The sequence below is a fragment of the Typopeltis vanoorti genome, chromosome 3 (assembly GCF_054136105.1).
Source record: "Typopeltis vanoorti isolate ZY-2024b chromosome 3, IOZ_Tvanoo_1.0, whole genome shotgun sequence".
Taxonomy (NCBI): domain Eukaryota; kingdom Metazoa; phylum Arthropoda; class Arachnida; order Uropygi; family Thelyphonidae; genus Typopeltis; species Typopeltis vanoorti.
This window is the reverse complement of record NC_143551.1, coordinates 58,801,753-58,827,187: the sequence shown is the minus strand read 5'-3', so window position 1 is coordinate 58,827,187 and position 25,435 is coordinate 58,801,753. Positions and strand designations below refer to the sequence as shown.

General features: G+C 37.0%; 1 protein-coding gene across 2 annotated transcripts in view; it reads left to right on the top strand.

Moving 5' to 3' along the window:
- The first annotated feature begins 5,164 nt into the window (after positions 1–5,164).
- Positions 5,165–25,435, top strand: part of LOC150108178 (TNF receptor-associated factor 3-like) — a 396,437-nt gene continuing 376,166 nt past the window's right edge. For both annotated transcript variants that reach the window (XM_090415633.1, XM_090415632.1), the window contains exons 1-2: positions 5,165–5,333; positions 12,080–12,311. In XM_090415633.1, coding sequence (XP_090271759.1) covers positions 12,090–12,311 — 222 coding nt within the window. In that variant the 5' untranslated portion in view covers positions 5,165–5,333; positions 12,080–12,089. The remainder of the gene's footprint in view (positions 5,334–12,079; positions 12,312–25,435) is intronic.

The window sequence follows — 25,435 nt, the reverse complement described above, 5'->3', positions numbered from 1 at the left end:
TCGCATTTCGAGGTGGACATATTCCATACTGAAATGTCTCTCCGCATTGTTTTCAGTAAGCACCGTACACTAATTCCTTAATTACATCCTTAGGAAGTTTGTAACTTTTGCCAAAAACGTCTTGCAATTTAATTTGTACGAAATTTTAGACGACATTATTATAATTTACTAGCATGCTGGCAATAAATTTATGCCTACTTTGGCTGTAATATAATGCAATAACTTCATATACTGGTAAAATGTAGTTTACCCTTAGGTTTTGGAAACCAGTATATAATAAATAGCCACAATTGACAGATTGAATCCTGGTAGTGTTTGACAGTTGGGTCTGTGATCAGATGATTGCTTGTAGTTTTCAGTTCATTACAGAGTTTTCTCCATCATTTACGAGCACGATCATCTCGTGTTTCCAAGAGCCAGCTAGGAGATCTAGGAATACGGCAATAATCTTGAAAAACTAATGTTATTTCTGATTTTACTTATTTCTTCGATGGTAACCTCATCTCTTCTGAAGCTGAGAGGAGTAATGTAGGAAAGGGAAGGAAATCATGACAGGTGTATATATTAAGGTGCCATGTGTGGTAATTTCGGATTCAGACTGTCGACTCATATTCTGCCACTGCAATGACCAGAGCCATGACTTCTGCTCAAAGAGTCGAAGCATTATAACCCCAACTTGTGCCTGGTAGCTTGTTTATGATATTGTTCCTGGCAGATATCTACAACTTTTTTTTTCCAGATACTGTTTGTATGTGAGATTACAATCAAGTGCGCCACCAAAGTGGTAAGCGTTACTTTCATAGATTAGAATCTTATTGCAAAAGTGTATTTAGAGCTTTCTGTTGGCCCTGTAGTTATTTAGGAATTAAAAAGTATTATTTTGGGTGGCGATTGCTATATTATTATTATTATTATTATTATTATTATTATTATTATTATTATTATTATTATTAGTAGTAGTAGTAGTAGTAGTAGTAGTAGTAGTAGTAGTAGTAATAGTAAGAGAGCCCCGGGGGAACAGGGAGTTATCAAAGGAGGCCACATACTGCACGCACAAGCTGTCATACTTGTTCTTGAATTCATTCACACAGTTCTCGCACACACAACATCCAATGGCAATCCATTCCAATCACGCACCAGTCTATGAGAAAAAAGTCTAGATCTGACCTCCTTCTTAGAGGCATTCATTATCAGTTTCAATGGATGCCTTGTTGTCCTTTCCCCACCCTCCATAAAATAAAATATTCCATCCACTGAAATCCTATATGAACCTTTCAGAAGTTTGTAATTCTCAATCATATCATCCTCTTTATCCTATTTGCTAGGATCTACAATCTACAAATTCAATCTTTTTCTTCGTAATCAGTATTCTACAATCCTGATAATTCAGCGTTGCAATTATGTTTTGAGTTGTATTTGCAATTTTTTCTACATGTCCCTCTGAACTTCGACTTCCTGTCTATTAAAACTCCAAGATCCCTAGCCAGACCACTTTCTTCTAGCATAATCCCACCAATATAATCAACACTGGCTATTTAATTAGGCCAAAGTGATCTTACATTTATTAACATTAAACTGGTATCCATTTTCGTGTTCCCACAATTCTGGTCTGTGCAAATCATTCTTCAAGTACTGTGTATCAGCCGCATTCCTGATTACCCTACCTATTTTTGCATAATAATCAAATCACTGTATGTCTCAAATCCTTCCCAATGTCATTAGTGCACAGACTGAACAACAGTAGGCCAAGGACAACAATCCTTGTGGTACACTGCTTGTTGTCCTTAAATATTTCAGACTCATGTTCTCCGTACACCACTTTTTGATATCTGTCAGTCAGCCATCCTCTTATGCATGCTAATATTTTATAATCGAAATCTGTATTCTCTAATTCATGCGTCTTCCATGCTGTATTCTGTCGAAAGCCTCAGCAAAATCCAAAATCATCATGGTATATTCATTCCCCTTTTCTAGCTCAATGGTAACATTATTATAGAATATGAGCAAATTGCCCAATCCTTTTTTCAATTCCCTGAGCATTGTTCGGTGAGATATGGGTCGTATGAACAGACTTCATTAAATGCTTCGATCAATTGCTGCACACAGGAAGTTCTGTTTGTCCGTACACACCTTCTCAAACAATGGGGGATCTCCTTACTGCCTCATAGGACCACAGTTACTTAGACAGGCAACATGGGTTATTTTTTCACTGATTAAATTCCTGGGATATCTATTCTTTTGAGAAACCAGTCAGTCAGCTCTGCTACTCTTCCAAAATCATGGTTCCAGCCAGACTGGCACCAATATCGAACACCGAAAGATCCATTGTTTTTCCCATTGTGGTCAACACTATTGACGATTAGTGAACAGCAGCATTCTTGAATAGTTGCCTAGAGCAGGGGTGAAGCACGTGACCAAGGTATTTCACATATACGCTGTGTAAGTGACGTGTATGTATATTTACATAAAAGTTTCTAATTCAGTCGCCGGTACATGTAGAAGATCGGTGATTAAGGCATCGGCAGTAGAATGTCTTGAAGCGTGAGTCATCTGATCCCTACAATGTTTTATAAATGATGAAGGATTGTACGGAACTGTTATCAGAAAACAACATGAACAGGAAAGGGCATGAGTGAGAGAAAATCATCGATGTGTAGGAGGCAGTATGCGAAAGCACACTTGCTGATGCATAGTTGATGGATTCAACCAGGGTGAATCCACCCGCCATGACACATACTGAACGACTATTGAGGAAATGTCAGTCTAATCATAAATGGTTGGCGGGAGATCATAAGATAGCAGTTTGAGAGAAAGCTAACATTCCAAGCAATCAGCATGCCTTGGAAATATTAACAGCATCTACATGCGTTTCACAAAATCTTTCCACGGCACGTGCCAAATTTGGGTAAATATAGCGAGAAGGTCTAAAAGAAACTAGGGATGACAAACTAATGATGACCTTCTCATCATTTTAGAAAATATTAAGATGAAGACGATGGTATGATAATTTGATGGTTACGTTTTATCTTCATGTTTATCAATACACTGAATAAAAGCTTGTTTCCATCGTGATGGATAAATGTGAGATTTGCATGACGTGAGGAACCTTTATCTGGTCTCTTTTGACTAAAGGTGAGTTAGCAGGTGTCATACGGAGGTAGAGGGATTTTTCACCCGGATACTTGAGTTTTTTGTCCCTCATTGCTCTCTCATTAGGAGGGCTCAATCTGCCTGAATCCCAAAGGGATGGAGGAGAAAGGTGAGAATTCCCATACGAATAAATAAAGTATGACGGATGGAAACGTGATATATGATGGGTATTTCTTCTGAATCACGATCTCTTAGTATAATTGTAAGGATGCTAGAAAGGCTCGAGGACGTATTAGTATCAAGACTATTGAGTATATTTTCTGATGGCTTTCTGACAAAAGATTAGAGGCAGGCATAATGTAGGTTGATTGTGGAATAGCAGAAGAGATATTCCTTGGTTGTGTAAACAGTAGCTGGAGGAAAAGACTGATCTAAATATGTCTGCATTATTTTTAGATGTTACCATTCTTCTATCAGAATCAGAGTATTTGAAAAAAATAATAGGACAAAATTTTTGCCCAACAGCTTTGGCAACTGATCAAAAGGCTCGATTGCACTTTGAGCAGGAAGCAAGCTTAGTGCATTTAGTTCTTCCAAAATCTGCTTTAGATTTTTGCCCCACCCCATTATTATAGGTTATAGTGTAAGATGAGTGGAAGTTTTTAACTTGAGCTATTGAATGTAGGCTGAATTTTTAGAAATCCTAGAAAACCAAATTTGGTTACGTTTTAGAGATTTTGAGTGAGATGAGAAATAAACACTCATCGTAGCAAGTGTAATTTCAGTCAGTTATTAGATCAGTACAAGTGCTTCATCAAAAAGAGTGTAAATAGTAGTAATCAAAGTGTGGAAAAGAGCCGTAGAAATCCCACAGTCACTGCAATTGATGCCACTATAGTGTCATTTGATATGACTGGCAGAAGGAGGAGAAAAAAGAAACATGTACAAGATTATGGTTAGAGTTGTCAATAGGAGTGCTATGCTAATATCAATACCAGATAGCTAATGTATTTGGGGTATTTGGAATGGTTAAGAAAAGGTCCAGGGTGTTGGAAGAGTGATAATAATAATAATAATAATAATAATAATAATAATAATAATAATAATAATAATATTATTATTATTATTATGGTTGTTGTTGTTGTGTAGACACTACCTACTAATCCAGCGCTGTTGCTTCCATCATACACTTTGAATTTTTTAATTATATATATATTTGGACTGGTTAAGAAAAGGTCCAGGGTGTTGGAAGAGTGATAATAATAATAATAATAATAATAATAATAATAATAATAATAATAATAATAAAATCAAAAATCAGCTAACGCCTTTTTATTCCCGTATACGGGGAGTAGGCGAGGCCATTTAGCCCTATCTAACTTTTGGAGACTGAGTGGGCAGTTCAATCTCCACTGTTACCAATCAGAGATAGATGGCCCAAGGCTATCACTAATTAAGCGGTACGCAGTGAAGAGAGACGGCTCAAATGTGCCGCCATCTCGTGGTCCTAACCCTAACACAATATATTTAATGTCTGAAATAATGTGGGTTTTACGGTCGATTTTCTTGAGTTACGGGACGAAAAACCCGAGTTTCCGGGAGGAAAAACCCGCTTGCCCGTGCCAGAGATCGACTAACTCGGGAACCGGTCGAAAAAAGGCTTAGAAAAATTTCCTCTAGTCGCTGACTAGACTCAAAACCAAGTCTTCCTTCGTGCGGCCAAGCGCTGTGGTGTATATATATATATATAACAGTTTTTATGTTATTATTATTAAACAAGCCCTCATAGAGTCAAAGCCTCATCTAGGAATATATATATATATATATATATATATATATATATATATATATATATATATATATATATATGTCCTCCCACGATGAGTCTTCGGACTCCTTGGAGGTATCAGGAATAATAATAATAATAATAATAATAATAATAATAATGATAATATATATATATATACGAGTAATAGAACCTCACTGAGTTTCCTTGTGTAGGTCCAGCAACAAACATTCATATCTCATAAATATACAGCGTCAACAATTTCATCGCCATGGAAATGTGACATATTAGAGGGTGGTTCCCAGCAGCCGCAATTTGCTAATTTTATTTATTTTTGGTTCCAAAAACGGGAAGCAAATGTATACTTCATTTTTACCAATACAAAATTATTTTATTTATAAATTTTAATACAGTCATTATTTTTATGATTTCATTAATATTTAATTGAATAATTAAGGTAAGACATAGTAGTATGTTATTATTTCTTTTAATTTTTTTTTTCTCACAAATTTGAAAATGTGAACGTTGCATCCTTATCGATATAGATTTTTTGTTTGTTTCAATGACGGGTAAAAGTAAACCAAGTCATATTCAGAACAAGTTAATTTTAAAGGAATTGTGTGATTCGCTCATTTAATTAATGGGTGCATAATAGTACCCAAGAAAATTTATTTTTGTTGACAAAATTGAAGAGCTGATCATTTATTAATCAACAGAAACACTAATTACGTTGTAAATCCATTAACCGTAAAGCTCTGCACTGTTTTGCAGGTTTCTAGTTATTTACATATGAATAACGAATAATTTTTACTGTACAGTACCTTGCTGTTCATATAACAGGCAGTGATGTTTTTATTTTACCTACACTTATATCATAACATTAAAAACGAAGCTTTTCTGAAACTGCAGTTATACCTAATGTTCTTAAATAGTGCTACATGAATTTTCGAAACTGCAGTACATATCAAATTCACATGCACAAAATATGCATGATTATACTGAGCTATAAATTTTATTTAAAGAATTTGTATTGAATTCGAAGTATAATTTAAATAATTTAATAATAAGAAATGAAACAAATTTTTATATCTGGTAACAATATATATTAGTTTGGTAAACCCTTTCCCTTCCTTTTCATTGCGCGTATGCACCATTCATAGATTTTTGCTTTGCTATCGTATGTCGTGTTTATAGTGGGGTGGACTGACCTTGATGTGTGAGCCACGCAGACCGAGAGGGGAGAAATTTTTTTCCCCTCGGTCATTTTTAAAAATTTATTTTATTTATTCATTTTTTTAGCCAGGAGAATAAAAAAACACTTTTTAGCAATTCTTTTCTTAAACACTCTTGCCTCTTTTTTATTTGAATATAATTTTCGGTGTTGCAAATTCGGGTCACCGAATTTGCATGGTTGCCTTGATACCAGGATGGATCACAGGGTGACAACACAGATGCTAGAGAGTAGAAATGAAGGCACAATCGTTCAGCCTTTTAATAAATATAGCTGTTTCCCCACGCATACAAAAAATAAATAAATAAACAGTTTTGGTTTACAGAAATTTCATTAAAAGTACGGATTTACCAGAATTCAGACTGTTCTCAGAGCTCAAACAATGAGGAGAGTGTTGTATGTTGACTTCATAGGTTCTCTTATGGTTTGTCTGTTTTATGGGATAAAAAAAAATCCAGTTTCCGAGTAGAAAAATATTCACTCGTCTTCATGTAAGACTTGCAAATTCACCTTCAGTTGATGATGCGGATTGTGGGTTGCAAAAATTGGTTGATAGGCGGAAAAGGGGTGATATGATTGAGACATTCAAATTACTGAAGGGCTTCTATAGGATTAATCCAGAAGATATTTTTGAGAATAGAATTGGTGGTGGGAGGACTAGGGACCATACATGGAAGCTGGGCAAGAGTGTGGTTAGCAGGGGTGTAAGAACTAGGTTTTTTACTTGGAGAGTGGTGAATGAGTGGAATAAGCTGCCAGAGTCTGTTGTGGGTGCTATGACCGTGAATGAGTTCAAGGCGAGGTATGATAGATACTGTGTGAATGTCGAATAGTCGCTCTTGACATGATGTTAGGGCCTCCCTCGATGAGTCTGTCGACTCCTTGGAGTTGCCCGAGATAATAATAATAATGCGGATCTTCACATCCCCTCTAGGTCATTTGTTACCTACATGGGATGGAGGCTCAGGATTCATTCTGTGTAGGACACATCACCCACCAAATATATCTTTATCTATTAATTGTGTGTGTATTTTCAAACTGTTGGCTGTTTGCAGAATGATAAACTCAAGTTTCTTGAAGAAAAATCCTCTAGCACCTCTGTATGAGACCAGTTAACTCAGTTTCTTTTGAAAAAGTCTTTATGAATACTCATCATGGTATAGTGAGATTTCAAAATCAGATCTTTTCCAACCAAAGGAGTATGTTCTGCTGTTCCTATGACTGTGCATTGGCGATACTATGCATTATTAATACTTTATGTGGAATGCAATGCAATAATTCATTAACCATTTAATATTAATATTTAAATCATTATTAAATAATATAAACATCAGTAAATTGCTGCATTACCTGACCCATAATTGCCTTTTACTACTATTATTATACTAATAATACCATTATTAGTATTATTATTGAAGATTGACTTCTACCATTCATTTAACTCTCAGTATCTCCACAAGTCTAGCTCCTATGATAAGACCTCAATAAAGGTTGAAACTAATCTGGATTTGAGCATTGGATATGGTAACACTGTAATGTATGACACTATACACATCTGAAAGGAAGTATGCTGTGTATTATAGAATACTAGGGTAATTTGAAATCATTTGCCTCCATATACCAGTCACCTACATTCACAAGACATGTGGGAGGCATGTTAAGTATAATTAATTTGTAAATAAGTTAAAAAAAAAAAAAAGACTAGCTGAATCCATTATTTTTCAGTGTTATAGTGAGCGAGTTTGTTATAATAGCATTTGCTCTAGTGAGTATCAACTGTATAGAATTTTTTATTTTCTACAATTAAAAAAATAGTGACATACCTAATCTTAGAATTGCATTATGCAGTGCACATATTAAATGAAAATCATCAAAATTACTATGAATGGTTTTATTTTAAAAAGAACATTATGCATGATTTTTTTCAATTTCAATTTATGATTTTTATTACAAGTACATGTTTATAAATTTGAGTTCATACAAATTAACTTTTTTTTTGTCATTCGAAACATAAATTCATGTTTCTTCTGAACACATAGCATCAGGTGCAGCAATTGGCAAAGATATCCACAAATTATTCTCTAAATGTGTTCTGGCCTGTGTATTGTTTTTGGTTGTTGTTCTTAACTTAATCAGTGATTGGGGGCATTTAGGTGTCTAAATCATTGATAAAGATTAACAGGCCTCACAGATTAAAAGCTTAATGGTAAATTGCCTGCCTGGTTGGCTGAGGATGGGGTACCCACTCTCCAGTTAACATGATGCAGGTTTGAATCTCACCATTGGCTAGGTGGGAGATGAATTTCATCACTAATGTCAAACCACTACCCACCTTATCAGAGTCCTGAAGTAGCTTGAAAAAGTTTCATGTTTGGTCTCTAGAGCAGAGTGTTTTTGATTATGTAAAAGAAATAAATAAAATAAAATAAATGGCTATATATAAATTGCATATTTTTCCTGAATTATGCATGAGGGGCAGTATTAAGAAAATAAAGGAAGGTCACAAGTGAGGTTTCTTTACTGGGACCTATGCTTTTTAATATTTATTTTAATGATATTGACACTAGGTTGCAGGGAGATATTCAGTTATTTTCCATTATGAAGCTTGGAAGGGTTATTAATAATAGTGGTATGTGGTAACCCTTCATGAGGATTTAAAGCCGGATAGATGGGTAAATTAATGAAGATATCAGTTTAATGCAAGTAAAAGGATATTAGATTAGTGCATTGGATTGGAGACTGGCTATCTGATAGGTATCAACAAGTTGTGTATGGGGGTGCAATATCCAGGAAATGGAAAGTCACTAGTGGAGTGCCTCAGGGATCTGTTTTAGGGCCATTACTATTTAACTTGTATATTAATGATATTGGTGAAGATTTGGATGGAGATATTCAGTTGTTTGCAGATGATGCAAAGTTGGGACGAACCATAAAGAGTAGTGAAGATGTTGTGGCCTTGCAAGAAGACTTGAATAAATTGAGTGATTGGGCAAGCAAATGGGGATGTGAGTTCAATGTTGCAAAATGTAAGGTTTTAAAATTTGGAAAACAAAGATGGGATGCAGAATTTATGCTTGGTGAGAATATATTGTTGGAAGTAGAGGAAATAAGAGATCTGGGAGTGATAGTGGATAAGGATCTAAAATTTAGGGGACACATCGCCAAAATTGTGAAGACAACACAAAGACTTCTGGGAATGATGAGGAGGACACTGACATGTAGAAGTAGGGAGATTCTTGTTCCATTGTATAAAGCTTTGATTAGGCCACACATGGACTATTGTGCCCAGATTTGGTTACCTGGTTTTCAGAAGGATGAAGAGAGGTTGGAAAGGGTCCAAAGGCGACTGACTAAGGTAGTTTCTGACCTCTGGAATGTCGAGTATGAGGAAAGATTGAAAAGATGTAATTTGCAGAGTCTAGTGGAGAGAAGGAAGAGGGGAGATATGATAGAGACCTACAAGTTGGTAAGGGGTTGTTATAGGATCAATGGTGGAGAAGTTCTACAGCGAATAGTGGGAGATCATAGGAGAACCAGAGGTCATCCCTGGAAACTGTATAAAGAGGGTGCGAGTAGGGGAGTGAGAGGCAGGTTTTTTTCGTGCAGAGTTGTGAATGATTGGAATGCCTTGCCTGAGAGTGTGGTGTCTGCAAGGAGTTTGAATGTGTTTAAGACCCAGTATGATGAGATGTGCGTGAGATAAAAGGACCTCCTAGATGAGTCTTTGACTCCATGAGGTCTTGGAGTCAAATAATAATAATAATAATAATAATAATAATAAAAGATGGTCACTGAGTTCAAGGAGTGGTATGATAGACTTTGTGTTTCTTAGGGGGGGGGACCTCCCCTCGATGAGTCTTGATAGACTTTGTGTTTCTTAGGAAGGATCTCCCACGATGAGTCTTTTGATTCCATGGAGGCCTGAATCATAATAATAATAATAATAAAGGTAAGGTCTTGAAATTTGGGATCCACCAATATTGTATAAAGCCCTGATCTAACCACATCTGGATTATTGTGTTCATATCAGGTCATCACAATTTCAAGAGAATTAACCTTGGAGAGGGTATGGAGACAGATTACGAAAATGATATCAGGACTTTACAGTGAGTATGTGAGGATACAATGAGGACATCCAAACCACAGAGTGTTTGATGGATAGAAGATAAAAGTCTAACATGATGGAGACATTTAAACGGTTGAGAGGTATTTGTAGGATTAATACTGGGGAGATTTTTCATATAGAACAAAGGGAACAAATAAATATAAGAAATCATTCTTGGAAGTTGCAAAAGGAAGTTGTGAGCAGAAGGATAAGAAGTGTTTTTTTGCATGGAAGGTGGGTGGGTGGATCATGGAATTCATTGTCTGATAAGGTGGTTAATTGGTTTAAGGAGTGATATGATAGATTTTGTGATGATGGGCCTCCATGATTGTTCTTGTAACTCTGTAGAGATTCTGAATACTACTACTACTAATAATAATAATTTGGTCTTGTAGTTTTTGAAGAGATTTTGGAAGGAATAAATAATTAGAAAAGTGTGATAAAGTTTGTGAAGTTTCTGAATGTTGTGTATATATAATGGAGACATAAGTTGGTGAAAAGTTTGCCAGATGAATGCAGATGAGATATTTCATAGAATGGAGGGAAGCAAGTGCAGAATACTGCCATTTTCAGAAGTGTTTAAGGAGGAATTGTGGAGCAAAATTTTTACTTAGAGATTTGTGAGTTGGCCAAGTTTGTGATGAATGTGGAAATGCGCAAACATTAATGAGTTTAAGGCATGGTTTGATGAGTTCCGTGTTTGATATTGAGAACTTTCACAATGAGCATTTTACTCTTTGAAGGTCTGTGATAATAATTTTAAAAAAAATTTCCAGTGTACAAAATCCCATCTAAATATTAGTACTGTGGAAATCTGACTTGTATGTGTATTACCCTGTATAATCTGTAACAGTAGTTATGAAAGTGGAGTGTAAGAACTTAGGTAAGCACTAGTGAAAACAAAGAGGGAGAAATGAAGCACATGGAGGTTGAAACTAAATGTGCAAAGAAGCATTTGACTGTTTATTTGAGTGGAAGAAATTGGATACAACTTATTTTCCAAGTGAGTTGTGCAATGAGACTAACAACCAAAGTTTTGAACTGAAGAAATGAACAAGCTTTAAAGATAATTATGGTTGTAGGTATGAATGATTTGGATGGAGAAAAAACAATGTTGAAAAGGATTTGAAGATGTTTCTGCTGGAGGCGAAGAAAAATGGCATAGCTTGGAAAGTGGTTACTCTGTTGCCAAGGGATGACAATATTGTATAAATATTGAATAAATTAAATAAAGAGCAGTCATTAGGTACTGACATGAGAGGTGGGGAGGGAGGGAGGGAGGGAGGAACATGAGCTAATCCCTGAAAGTTGTGTAATGGAGCTGTGAAGAGGGTGAGTGAAAAATAAGAATGTAATGCATTGCTAGAATGTGTCGTGAATGGGTTTAAGTTTTGGTATGATGGATATGTTATTCACTGACAAGTCTTTTCTACCATGTTCTAATAATAATGTGATATTTAATAATATTTTTTGAGGAATTGAAGTATAAGTAGTCAGAATTATAAAGAAATAACTATGGAAAACTTTTGTCAAACGATTTATTTCATATAAAATTTTTTCCTGAGTATCAAAGGCATCTTCAGTATAAAATTAAAATGCAATAAGAGCAACACACCATCATAACTGGACATTCAGCAACATGATGAGGCAGTAAAATAGGAATAACAGAGCAGCATGGTTCAATTTGCACTAAAATCCTAATGATATTAGAGGCAGGGGGGGGACTAGTACAAGCTGTATTAAGAAAAGTTTCATGTAAATTTTCTGTTCCTATTTCTTTTTAATAATATAATAACAATAATAATATGATTTTTTATTAGTCCAGATAAATAAAGATTAATTCTTTTTTTTTTTATCTGTTTTTAAGGAACTTGACAATGTCTGTAGAATCACTAAGGGGATTTCCTGGAATCACTGATAACACCCAGTTTAAGTTTGTGGAGCCTATTCCAGAAAAGTATAAATGCTCTCAATGCAAAGGGATTATTGCTCTTTTATTTAGGGCGTCATGTGAACATAGTTTTTGTTCTGCCTGTATTGATACCCTTAAGGAAAGTGACAAATGTCCATTTGATAAGTCAGCAATACTTTGGAATAAGGTAAGATTTCATTATTAATAAGTTTACAACAATAATAAGTTCTTGTTATTATTATAAACTTATTATTACTACCAATAATAATCTTATAATAATAATAATAATAATAATAATAATAATAATAATAAGATTCTTATTATACGTATTATCTTATTATTATAGTACCAGATCTCCATGGACTCAAAAAGATGAGAGGTCCTTACTATCACGTACCAAGTTTATCAAACAGTGCCTTAAACTCGTTCAGCATCTCCACGCTCATCATCATATGATACATTCCATTAACCAACAACTTTTGATTTGAAGCATCTACTTCTTTGCTCTATTCCCTATTCTGTGAAAAATCTCTTCTGCATTAACTTGTTACAGCCTCTTACCAACTTATATCTCGATTACTTCTTCCCTCCCCCACCTCCAGCTTGACTTATTTATGAGGCTGTGCAGATGGTATTCTCATTCTCTCCTCACAGAGTGGAAACCACTTTAGTTAATCTTTTCTGGATCCTTTCCAGTATATCCTTATGTATCTGAAAACTCGGTGACCAAACCCATGCATAGTAATACATATGAGACCATTTAAGATCTTATACAGTGGAACCATAACATTACTTACTTCTGCATGTCATGAATTACCTCCTCCTCTTCCTCATCATTGCCATAATCTGATGTTATGATTGTACATACAACGGTATTAGGAAGAAACTTGACATTGTTGCAGAATATGTGAGCAGATCTGATCTCAGGTGGTATGGTCACTTAAACTAAATAGCAGAGGAAAGATTAGGAAAGCTGGTGCTTTATATCAAGATAGTCTCTCTCTCTCTCTCACTTTCTCTCTGGATCTTTTTCACAACCACGACCTAGGTGGATGCAGTTAAAAATATATTAGAAGACTTAAATATCACAAAAAAACAATATTAGAGTTCTGACAGATAAGATAATATACTAATTTGGAGGAAAATTGTTGGTAGTTAGTAGTAATGTAAACTTTTCAAGTAGCACTATATTCTGTACACTCCTTGAGGATTTATATCAGGAAATTGATGATGATCGGAATTAAGCAAACATAATTTGAAACTGCAGCCTTTGAGCCCCAGTCTTTCACATGTAATTAGAGTATCTAGAAAGATACTCTAATTACACATCATCTTATTAATCTTTTCTAGATGCTCTAATTACACACTGGCACGCTTTCTTTTTCAGTTAAAGTATGTATGTATCTACCCACTCACACATCTACCTGTGTGAGTGGGTAGATACATTATTATTATTATTATTATTATTATTAAACAAGACCTCATGGAGTCAAAGACTCATCTAGGAGGTCCTTTTATCTCACACACATCTCATCATACCGGGTCTTAAACACATTCAAACTCCTTGCAGACACCACACTCTCAGGCAAGGCATTCCAATCATTCACAACTCTGCACGAAAAAAACCTGCCTCTCACTCCCCTACTCACACCCTCTTTATACAGTTTCCAGGGATGACCTCTGGTTCTCCCCTGATCTCCCACTATTCGCTGTAGAACTTCTCCACCATTGATCCTATAGCAACCCCTTACCAACTTGTAGGTCTCTATCATATCTCCCCTCTTCCTTCTCTCCACTAGTCTCTGCAAATTACATCTTTTCAATCTTTCCTCATACTCGACATTCCAGAGGTCAGAAACTACCTTAGTCAGTCGCCTTTGGACCCTTTCCAACATCTCCTCATCCTTCTGAAAACCAGGTGACCAAATCTGGGCACAATAGTCCATGTGTGGCCTAATCAAAGCCTTATACAATGGAACAAGAATCTCCCTACTTCTACACGTCAGTGTCCTCCTCATCATTCCCAGAAGTCCCTGTGCCGTCTTCACAATTTTGGCGATGTGACCCCTAAATTTCAGATCCTTATCCACTATCACTCCCAGATCTCTTATTTCCTCTACTTCCAACAATATATTCTTACCAAGCATAAATTCTGCATCCCATCTTTGTTTTCCAAATTTTAAAACCTTACATTTTGCAACATTGAACTCACACCCCCATTTGCTTGCCCAATCACTCAATTTATTCAAGTCTTCTTGCAAGGCCACAACATCTTCACTACTCTTTATGGTTCTTCCCAACTTTGCATCATCTGCAAACAATCCCCCCCCCCCTTTCAACAAATGGTGTTATCAAAACCCTTGCTAATAGAGCCTCCAATCACTGTTCTACTGAGACTGATCTTACTGCAGAACTCTCCTTTATTTGCCAGACTTTCCTATCTAATGGCTACAATTCCAAAAAGTCAACAAATTAATTGTTCTTCCCATCTCCTTACATCCATCTCAACATGTTGACTATATTTATGCTATCACTGTTCCTTATATCCAGGGCACCTCAGAAAAAATAGCCAGAACTCTAAAAAAAAAAAGTAATCTCTGCATGCCATTCAAACCTTATCTATAGCTGACTAACTTCATTTTCTCTCCCATGGATCCTCTATACCTTCTCTATCAGTTCCAGGTGTTTACAAAGTTCCTTGTTCCTGTAATTTATCTTATTATGGTCATACTGGGAGATCTGCTAACATCTGTCACCATAAGTATGGTCAGTCAGGAGGACTTGCTGACCATGCCTTAGATACTTTGCACAGAATCAGAAGGAAAAAACTACTGTGCTTCATCACAGAAAATATAAATTTGAAAGACTTTTTTTTTTTAAGAATCAGCAGCAGAATTAAAAATAAACTGACCTAATCTTAATAAATATAGTTATATTAAACTTTGCAAGATTTACATCTAACTGTCATATGTTTGTTTATACCCCACAAAGATAGATGTACCACATTTTTCTGTGTATAAGACACTCCCTACTTTTTCGAACCCAAAATTAAGAAATTGATATTTTAAACATAAAACAGAACACATTTGATATTTTTTTAAATATTCAAAGTATATTTAATAATTAGGTAATATTTTTAAGATACTGTACACCCACAGATGCAAGATCCTTCAACACTTATGCACATGTCAAAAGAGGGAGAATCCATTCCGATAATAGGGTAATCAATCCGTCTTGTGGGATGAGTTGTTTATTATTATACATTGGAAAATTAACTTTTCTTTAATGAACATTGTCGTTTTTAAAGCGGTAACTATTTTGCTTGTATAATAGTTTGAAAATTTTACGTATAAAGCACGTGATTTTGCATGTTGGTGACCAATTCGTACATCATTTATTTCTTTTTTTCCCCTTCAGCATGAATTGACTCTTCTTGGCAGGTCGCCAGCTAGGCTCTCGGATCTGTGGTTGGACAGTACATACTAAGAAATTATGCATCACTCTTAGTTCCAGACATATCACTTTCTTCAACTTCTACTCCATGGCTGCTGTCTTCTGAGTCACTATCTATATATTATTATTATTATTATTATTATTATTATTACGGGCGACTCCAGGGAGTCCTTAGACTCATCGAGGGAGGCCATAAACATATCCACACAACTATACGACATTCTCACAGTATCTATCATACCGTGCTTTGAACTCACTCACTGTCATAGCACCCACAACAGGCTCTGGCAGCTTATTCCACTTATTTACCACTCTAAAAGTAAAGAACCCAGCTCTAACACCCTTGCTAACCACACTCTTGCCCAGCTTCCATAGATTTCCCTCTAGTTCTCCCACCACCACCAGTTCTGATCTCAAAAATATCCTCTGAATTAATCCTATAGAAACCCTTCAGCAATTTGAATGTCTCAATCATATCTCCTATTTTCCGCCTATCAACCAATTTCTGCAACCCACAAATCTTCAACCTGTTCTCATTAGGTTCATTCCATAGACCTGCTATCATCTTGGTCACTCGCCTCTGGATCCTGTCCACCTCCTCCCCATCAAGAAGAAACCTAGGTGACCAAATCTGGGACAGTAGTCGAGATGAGGTCTTATCAAGCTCGGTACAGAGGAACAATAACTTTCTTGTCTCTGCTCGTCAAAGTATTTTTCAACAACCAAGTGAGTTGATGAGCTGATTTAGCTACTTTTGCAATGTGCCCCCTAAACTTCATCTCCCTATCCACCAACACTCCCAAGTCCCTGGCCTCATCAATCTCTTGGAGTACAGTTCCACCAATGTGGTATACTGCTGCTAATCGTTTCACTCCAAAACGCATAACCTTACATTTTGTCACATTAAATTGACATCCATTCTCCTTAGCCCATAACTCCAATCTATCTAAATCATCCTGCAAGATTTTGACATCTTCTGCATTCACTATTGCCCTACCCAACTTTGCATCATCAGCGAACAAATGAACTGTTCCTCTTAGATCCTTCCCTATATCGTTAATGAACAAATTAAACAGCAGTGGTCCAAGAACAGAACCCTGCGGCACACCACTAGTCACAGGCCGTCTTTTGGACGCTACTCCTGAATAATCTACTCTCTGATATCTCTCCATCAACCACCCACCTATCCATCTCACCAACCGTATATTCATTCCCATATGTTGCAGTTTATGGATTTGAATTCCATGTGGTATCCTGTCAAAGGCCTTAGACAGGTTCAGCAGTATCACTGTAAAACCCATTACCCTTATCCAGCTCAACCGTCACTGTGTTATAAAACTTGAGCAAGTTATGAGGCACGATCTACCCTTCACAAAGCCATGCTGTTCCCCGTACAGTATCTCATTTTCATATCCATTTCAAATCCATTCCTGTATTTTTCCCTTAACTACTATCTCCAAGACTTTGACAACAACTCCTGCTATGCTGATCAGTCGGTAATTTGCAACAGTAGTCTTGGATCCTCCTTTATGCAGTGGAACTATTTTCCTCTCTTTCCATACCTTCGGGACTAAACCAGACCCGAGACTCAGATTAAACAACATGGTCAAGGGCACTGATAATTCTTTAGCCACTTCATGTAAGACCTGTGCTGGTATACCATCCAATCCCACAGATGTATTCACATTAAGGTTCTGTAATAAAGTATTCATCTCCACTTCATTCACAATTCCTGTATAAACTAATTGTTTCTTAATTCTTTCAATGTTACCACCTGGATGATATACTCTTGCAAAGTGCTCGCTCAGTAATTCCACTATATCGACTGATTCAGTGACCTCCTTACCATCGGCATTCCTTAAAATCATTCTGCCGTGTACAGTTTTTTTTTTTTTTTTGCTTGCTGCATATTGAAAAGAACTGTTTGGGATTTTCTTTAGCTTGCATAGCTAGTTTCCTTTCATAATCCCCTTTTGCTTTTTTTACCACACTCGTTACCCTTCTGGCCTGCACTTTATACTGTTCATGTGCCTGCAGGTCACCTTTCTCTTTAAATTCCCTCCACAGTTGTTTCTTTTTTTACAGCTCAAGCTTAATGGTGTTATTCATTCATTTAACCCCTACTTGTTTTACTATTCGGATCCTTGGTATACAGTCAGCCATAACCTCCTGTAAATGCTCCTTGACCACTTCCCATGCACTATCAACATCCAGCCCTTGCAGTTTTACATGCCATGGCACTGAACCAAGCAATCTCCTAAGCTTGTCATACTTGCCAGCACGGAAATTCCACATATACCCTGTCTTAATTGAAAATTCCACACTTTTAGCGACCTCCCAGGTCAAGACCTTATGATCACTCTCACCAATAGGTGGCAACATGGTCATATTCATTACAGTCAAATTCTCAGATGCTATTACCAGGTCAAGCACTCTCAAACCCCTATTCTCAAACCTGGTATTTTCAATTACATGCTGTCTCAGATAGTTATCCCTTAATAATTGAATAAAATCGGGTTCCTTCCTCACATGTGTCCTCTCCTCCTTCCAATGAATGTTACCATAGTTGAAATCCCCCATAATAATTATCCTCCTTCCACTCATTTCATCAATTTGTTTATGTATACTATCTCCACCATCTATTCCATCACCTGGTCTATAGCAGCACCCAACTGTATATTTTGTTCTGCCAGTCTCAATCTCATACCAAATAGCCTCAAATGAGCTCTTTTCACTATCCTGCAATACAACTTCAATTCTCCTTGGTTGCAGTTCATCAGCTATCATCAATAACACTTCTGCCCCATTTTATTCTCTCTGTCCCTCCCGAACACACTATACCTTTCACATTCTATCCCACTAGCTATATCATCTTCTGTCTGCCATGTCTCATTAATGCGAATAACCTGTGGCCAGGAAGAGCCAACCAAGGCCAAAAATTCTTCCTTCTTGTTCCTAATACGCCTGGCATTAGTATACATGAAATGCAGAGGTCCTTTTGGCCCACCCCTATCTTGATGCATTATTCTAACTATCCCATTCTGATTACTTGTCCTTAGTACTGGCTCGGGTACATTATATACATTCTTACACTCAACTGTCTCACTGATGTCTGCATATCCCCCCCCCTCCTTGGTAGTTCTAGTTTCCCTGGTTCTGCACATCCATTTTCACTTCATTCAGCAACATGTTTTCCAGTCTCCGCACACCAAATCCATTCAAATGCAGGCCATCCATCTTGTATAAATCCTTTTCCCCATCAGACTCATTCCACACGTCCACAAATTCCACACCACACCGTCTGCATAACCTACGCATAAAGTCATTTGCGATTATGGCCCTCCTTCTAAACTCCTCTCTGTCGTACCGCGGCAACAGACTCGCCATCCTAACTCTGTCACTCTTTTCTTTCGCTACCTTTAACAATACTTTCAAGTCCTCTTTCATAAAAAATTTATCTCCTTTCAATTCATTCATACCCGCCACAACTATCAATTCTTTCACCCTCTGTTTTTGCGCTCTAATACTCTCACTTACATCCTTAAATTTTGCACCTGGTAAGTACGATTTAGTTCAACTCCCATCTATCACACCCAGTAAGTATGATTTAGTTAAACTCCCATCTATCATACCTCTTAATAATGAGTCACTGTACAACACTCTTTCCTTCATTTCTGAAACTCTCCCACTCTTACGCTTATTTTTCCTTTCAAACACTTGTTTATTTCTGTTAGCCGAGGCACTCTGGAAAGAGTTTTGCAGGTGCTCCAACTGCCTTGCGAGCTCACTCCTTACAAATAATTCCTCATTTTTTTCATCATTTAAACCCTTTTCTCTGTATAATTGCTTTCACTCTCTCTTTGATCACCGCTCTCATTGCCACCTTGTACAACATCGCAATTCCCTATCAAGCTACTATTTTCACTCACATTCTGGCTTTCTTTAACCACAACAATCTCACGACCTGACACATACTTCAATTCCTCACTTTCCGTACACTTTTTGCACAGTCTCCACCACTATCATTTTCCATCCAAACTCCAGCCTCTTTCATGAAAGCATACATCCCACACATATCACACTGGACAAGCTCCCTCATATTAAAGTTTTTGAACATTGGCGCCATGTGCTATTCTATGAAACATATCCTTAAAATACTAAGTTAAATAAAACGGAATTCACACCAAAATCACACAGACACAACAAGCTACCAAAAATAAACAATACTACGTTAAGATTTAAACCAATATTCCAATTTATTATTCCAATCAATATTTAAATCAATATTCCAATATATTAAAGTGCTTTAATATATGAGATCATCAATCTCAGTTTCATCCATGGCATTGCTGATTCCACATATGAGATCATCAATCTCAGTTTCATCCATGGCATTGCTGATTCCACATTTCTTGAAGGACTTCATATCCACCTCTTGCTTGACTCCATTCCATGAGTTTAGGACCCATTTGCATACCTCAGTAATGGTTGCTTTTTTCACTCTTCTTGTCGGTGTCAAGTTATTACCTGCTATTTGCATCCATTTATTCCATTCTTCTTTCATCAGATCTTTGAAGGGCTCGTTGATAGAAATATCTAGTGGCTGACCTGTAAGTCCACCAGAAATAACTGCTAGCTGTGTTCACAAATCTGCTGCAACCCTTTTTGTCTTTTCTGTTAAATGTGTTTGGAACTGATCAAACACGAGCAGAGCTGGCCTCTTTTAGAGCCCTCCAGGTCTTCTGGACCAAACCTTTGCAAACCAAATAGGCGTGATCTCTTCATTCATCCAGCCGTCCTCATGAACTTGGACAAGAACGCCAGGTAGTAGTATGCTCTCTTTAGAATACATTTTCCTCTTAAAAATTAGCATAGGAGGCAGGTTGGTACCATCTGCACAGCATGAAAGGACAGCAGTATATATGGCAAGTCTCTATTACAGGCATCTCAGAGATGATTGCAAAGATCCAGAAAATATACATTTAGTTCACTACATTCTTCCCTAACAACAAAATCTCCCCCCGGTTATCATTCACAAAAGATAAACAGTTCTCTCTCTCCTTCTCTGGTTTACCATGTTCAGTGTGAGTGCCTCTGCTCATACTGTGGGCAAACTGGATGTTCTGTTGAAAATTGACTACAAGAACACCAGTCTTATATTAACCACAATAAACCTGAAAAATCTGGCCTTGCTCAACATAGAGAGTGGATGCTGAGAACTATATCCTCCAGTCTAATATTCACCTTTAACATTGGTGCAGGTTTAGGTGTGAGTGGTTATTTAAAGAGAATGCAAAAGTAATTCTACACTGCCCAAACTTAAATCAGAATGACTGCCTCTCTGTTGACAAGATTTGGGAGTGTCTCATCACTTTAATTTTAGTTTTAACTCTAATTTTAATCTCATTTTATTTTGTAACTATACATATGGTTATATTCTGGCATGTGGCCCAACTCTGTAAATAGGATTAATATTCTTTGATCTGGCTTTATGTTATGATTATACTGATGCACTGATGGTAGCCAGCTAATTTCTGGTTGACATATTTTGAAATATTTGGAATAATAAAAAAATATATATATATTATTTATTCTTCTGAATGCTTGTACCTCATAAACTTCCTGGAACATTCCCTCAAACATGTAGCAATATATCACCGGTCCTACTGCCTTATTATTATTATTATTATTATTATTAACATCTGACCTCCATGGAGTCAGAGACTCATTGTGGAAGGTACACACTATTGCACACATGCTCATCCAACCGTGCTTTAAATTGATTCAATGTATCCACCCACATTCACAACACACTCAGGCAATGCATTCCACTCACCACTCACCAACCACTCTCTATGCAAAGAACCTTCTTCTTACTCCTCTGCTCACACTCTTATACAGTTTCTAGCGATGGCCTCTTGTTCTACCCCCTATCTCCCATTCTATGAAAAAATCTCTTCTATGTCAACCTGATAACAATCCCTAACTAGCTTATATGTCTCGATCATATCTCCCCCCCCCCCTTTCTCCTATTCATGAAGCTTTGCAACTTACATTCTCTCAATCTGTCTTTGTGCTCCACATTCCAAAGACCACTGACCATCTTTGTGAATCTTCTCTACACCTTTTCAACATATCCTTGTCACTATGAACACCTGGCAATCAAACCTGTGCACAATAAAATAATCCATATGTGGCCTGATCGAGGCCTTATACAATGGCATCATAACCTCTCTATTTTTGCATGTCAGGGTCTTCTGCATCATTGCCATTATCCAGTGTGATGTCTTCATAACATGTGCAATATGGCCCTGAATTTCAGGTCCTTGTCCACCATCATTCCTAGATCTCTCATTATTAACATCAAGTTTAGTGAATTCCTCATACATGTCTTACTCACTCATCATTGATCCCTCCTCTTCCTTTCTGACCATACTTGAACTCTGCACTATGGTGAAATTCACAAGGTTGGAATACATTTACTCATATATCCTCTACAGTCATTATAAATTTTTGGCTTTTGGAATTTTGAACAAATACATCCTTTTGGATACGCGTCCATGTCCAAAAGTTCAAATGGACACATCCTTTTGGATGTGTGCTTTCCAATTGAAAGATATAGATATAGAAAGTTTTGAAAAAACTTTTTATATCTATATCTAATCCAAAGAATTTTAATAATAAAGTAATACACTTTTTTTATTACTTGTATGTGGGAAATATATAATTTCTGCATTAATTGGACCTTGGTATCCCATCTAGGTCTGTCTCTTACAGATTGCAGGCTTGTTTCCTTGGGAGTTGAGTGGTTCTGCCTCAGTGCTAGGTTTATGCCTGTTACTGGATGGAGCCACTGTTATATGCCATGGAGTAATTCTTGTCAAGAGTGATGAGTTTAGTAGTGATCCTTCTGAGTTGTTCAGTGAGATTTAGTGATTTTGTAGATCACTCAGAATGTTTGGAGAGGTACCTTATTTTAACAGTATCCTCAATATAGATCAAAACTGTTTTGGTAGTGAGTCTTCCCATAATGCCTAGTGTTATATACATCTGAAATGATGTGTATTTTGCAGTATGGGATACTAAGGCAACTGATGAGAAGTCATCAGCCTTTATATACAAATAGCCTAGTTGTGAAGATATTTCACATGTATACTTTGCTTGCTTATACTTGTATAAAGGATCTAAACAATTCTTTGGATCATTCAGATACATTCAGACATTGCCTCTATGTTAGATAGCTTTCGAGCAGGACCCAAGTAACATTCATTTTCTTTCCATCAAGTAGTCATTCCATGATAAAGCTATAACTGCCTCCTGTGCTTTTCATAATCATCATCATTATAATTTCATTATATATATATATATATCTCATCTTCCTTTTACCCTCTTTTACCTTGCGATGTCGAGGGATTATTAATCATTGGACCTCAAGCTGTTCACAGGATAGGGTGGTCAGTCCTACGCCCCAGTGTATCCTATGTCCGCAGTATTGAGTTCTCAAGGCCGGTTTACCTGCTCTGCGGAATGAAAAACCCCAGGATAAACTGGTGGAAAAAAACCTACTGTCCATGCTCAAGACCAGCTAACTTGGCTATGGCTGAGGAAGATCCTTTAGCTCCTCACGTCTCCGACAGGAATCGAACCTAGGACATACTCCTTCCCCAGGCATATGGTTGCGAAGCACACAGACACTAGGCTAACCGTGCAGACCATTATATATATATATATATATATATATCTACCCTATATATATAATCATCAAATTCCTGACATTTACCCTCAAGGGGTGTACAGGATAGGATAGTATTACATGAAAAATTTACATCATTACTAACTTCCTACCTACAATTTTCTGCCTAACCAATCTGTTACCTGTCAAAGCTACAACATTGTCAGATCTTATATTTATATATCTATCTTCTAAGGCACTTTTTACTGTATCAATCCACCTATATCTTGGTCTTCCTCTGGGTCTTTTTCCTGCCAACCTGGCAGAGAACACTTCTTTGGCTAATCTTTCCTCGCCCATTCTGTTTAAGTGACCATACCACCTGATATTAGCTCTGCTAACACATTCCTGAATGCTGACAATGTCAAGTTCTTTCCTAATATCCTTGTTTTTAATATGATATTGCCATTGATGCCATCTGTTCACACCCCTAATCTTTCTCAGGACTCTCATATCTGTGGCCTCTAGTCTTTGGTCAAGTGTTTTACTTCTGACCCAGCTCTCAGATCCATAAAGTTAAATTGGTTTGAACACTGTCTTGTATACAGCTAATCTAGTGTTTTCACTAATTTCTCTCTTATTCCATATAAATTTATTCAGTTGACTTCCTACCATACCAGCTTTGTTGATTCTGTTGTCTATTTCCACATTTAATTTACCATCTTTACTAAAAATCGTGCCTAAGTAGCTGAAATGTTTTACTTGTTCTATAGGTTCTTCATTCACAATGCAGCTGGTATTTTCAATGCTTCTACCTATTTTCATTATCTTTGTCATGTTATTGCTGAACCTTCATACCATATCTATCACAACAGTTATTCAATTTAGTCAGGGAATCTTGAAGACTTGTAGTGGATTTATTTAGAAGTATAACATCGTCTGCATAAAGCAAAGAGCTGACATTAACATCTCCAATTTTGATATCAGGTTTAATACCCCTTTCCTTCATAATGTTTCGGGTGCGAACATAAAGGACGTCAGTGAATCTGTTCGAGTGCAAAAACAGAGGTTGAAAGAGATGATAATTGTGGCAGGAACAAATGATTTGAAAGAGGACAAAATGGAAATGATAGAGGATGTGAAGGAATTACTTGAGGTAGCAAAAGAGAAGAGTGAGAGAGTTAGGATAGTGAGTATTTTACTGCGGCATGACAGTGAAGTGTTTAGAAGGAGGGCCATAATTGCCAATGACTTTATGCGTGGATTATGCATGGAGAGTGGTGTGGAATTTGTGGATGTGTGGAATGAGTTCGATGGGCGAAAGGACTTATATAAGATGGATGGGTTACATTTGAATGGAGTTGGTGTACGGAGGCTTGAAAAAGTGTTGATGAATGATGTGGAAGTGGATGTACAGACTCAGGGAAACTAGGTTTATTAAGGGGGGGGGGGATATGCGGACTTTAGGGAGGCAGTTGAGTGTATGAATGAGTATATTATGCCCGAGCGAGTATGAAGGATAACAAATCAGAATGGGATAGTTAGTATAAGGCATCAAAGTAGGAATGGGACAAATAGGCTTCTGCAATTCATGTACACTAATGCCAGGAGTAGTAGGGACAAGAAGGAAGAGTTCTTTGCCTTGGTTGGCACTTCCAGACCACAGGTTGTTGGTATCAGTGAAACATGGCTGACAGAAGATGATAAAGCTAGTGGGATTGAATGCAACAGGTATAGCGTGTTCAGGAGTAAAAGGGTGAATAAAAAGGGGGGAGGAGTGCTATTGATGATTGCTGATGAGTTGCAGCCAAGGAGTATAGAAGTTGAACTGCAGGATAGAGAAAAGAGCACATTTGAGGCTGTTTGGTGTGAGATAGAATCTAGCAAAACAAAATATACAATTGGGTGCTGCTATAGACCAGGTGATGGAATCGATGGTGGGGATAGTATGCATAGGCAAATAGAAGAAATGAGTGGAAGAAGGGTAATTATTATGGGTGATTTCAATTATGGTAACATTGACTGGAAAGAGGAGAGGGCACATGGGAGGAAGGAATTGGATTTTATGCAGTTATTAAGGGACAACTATCTGCGGCAGCATGTAGTGGAAAATACCAGGGGGGCAGAGAGTGCTTGACCTAGTAATTGCAACGGAGAATGTGGCTGTAACGAATATGACCATGTTG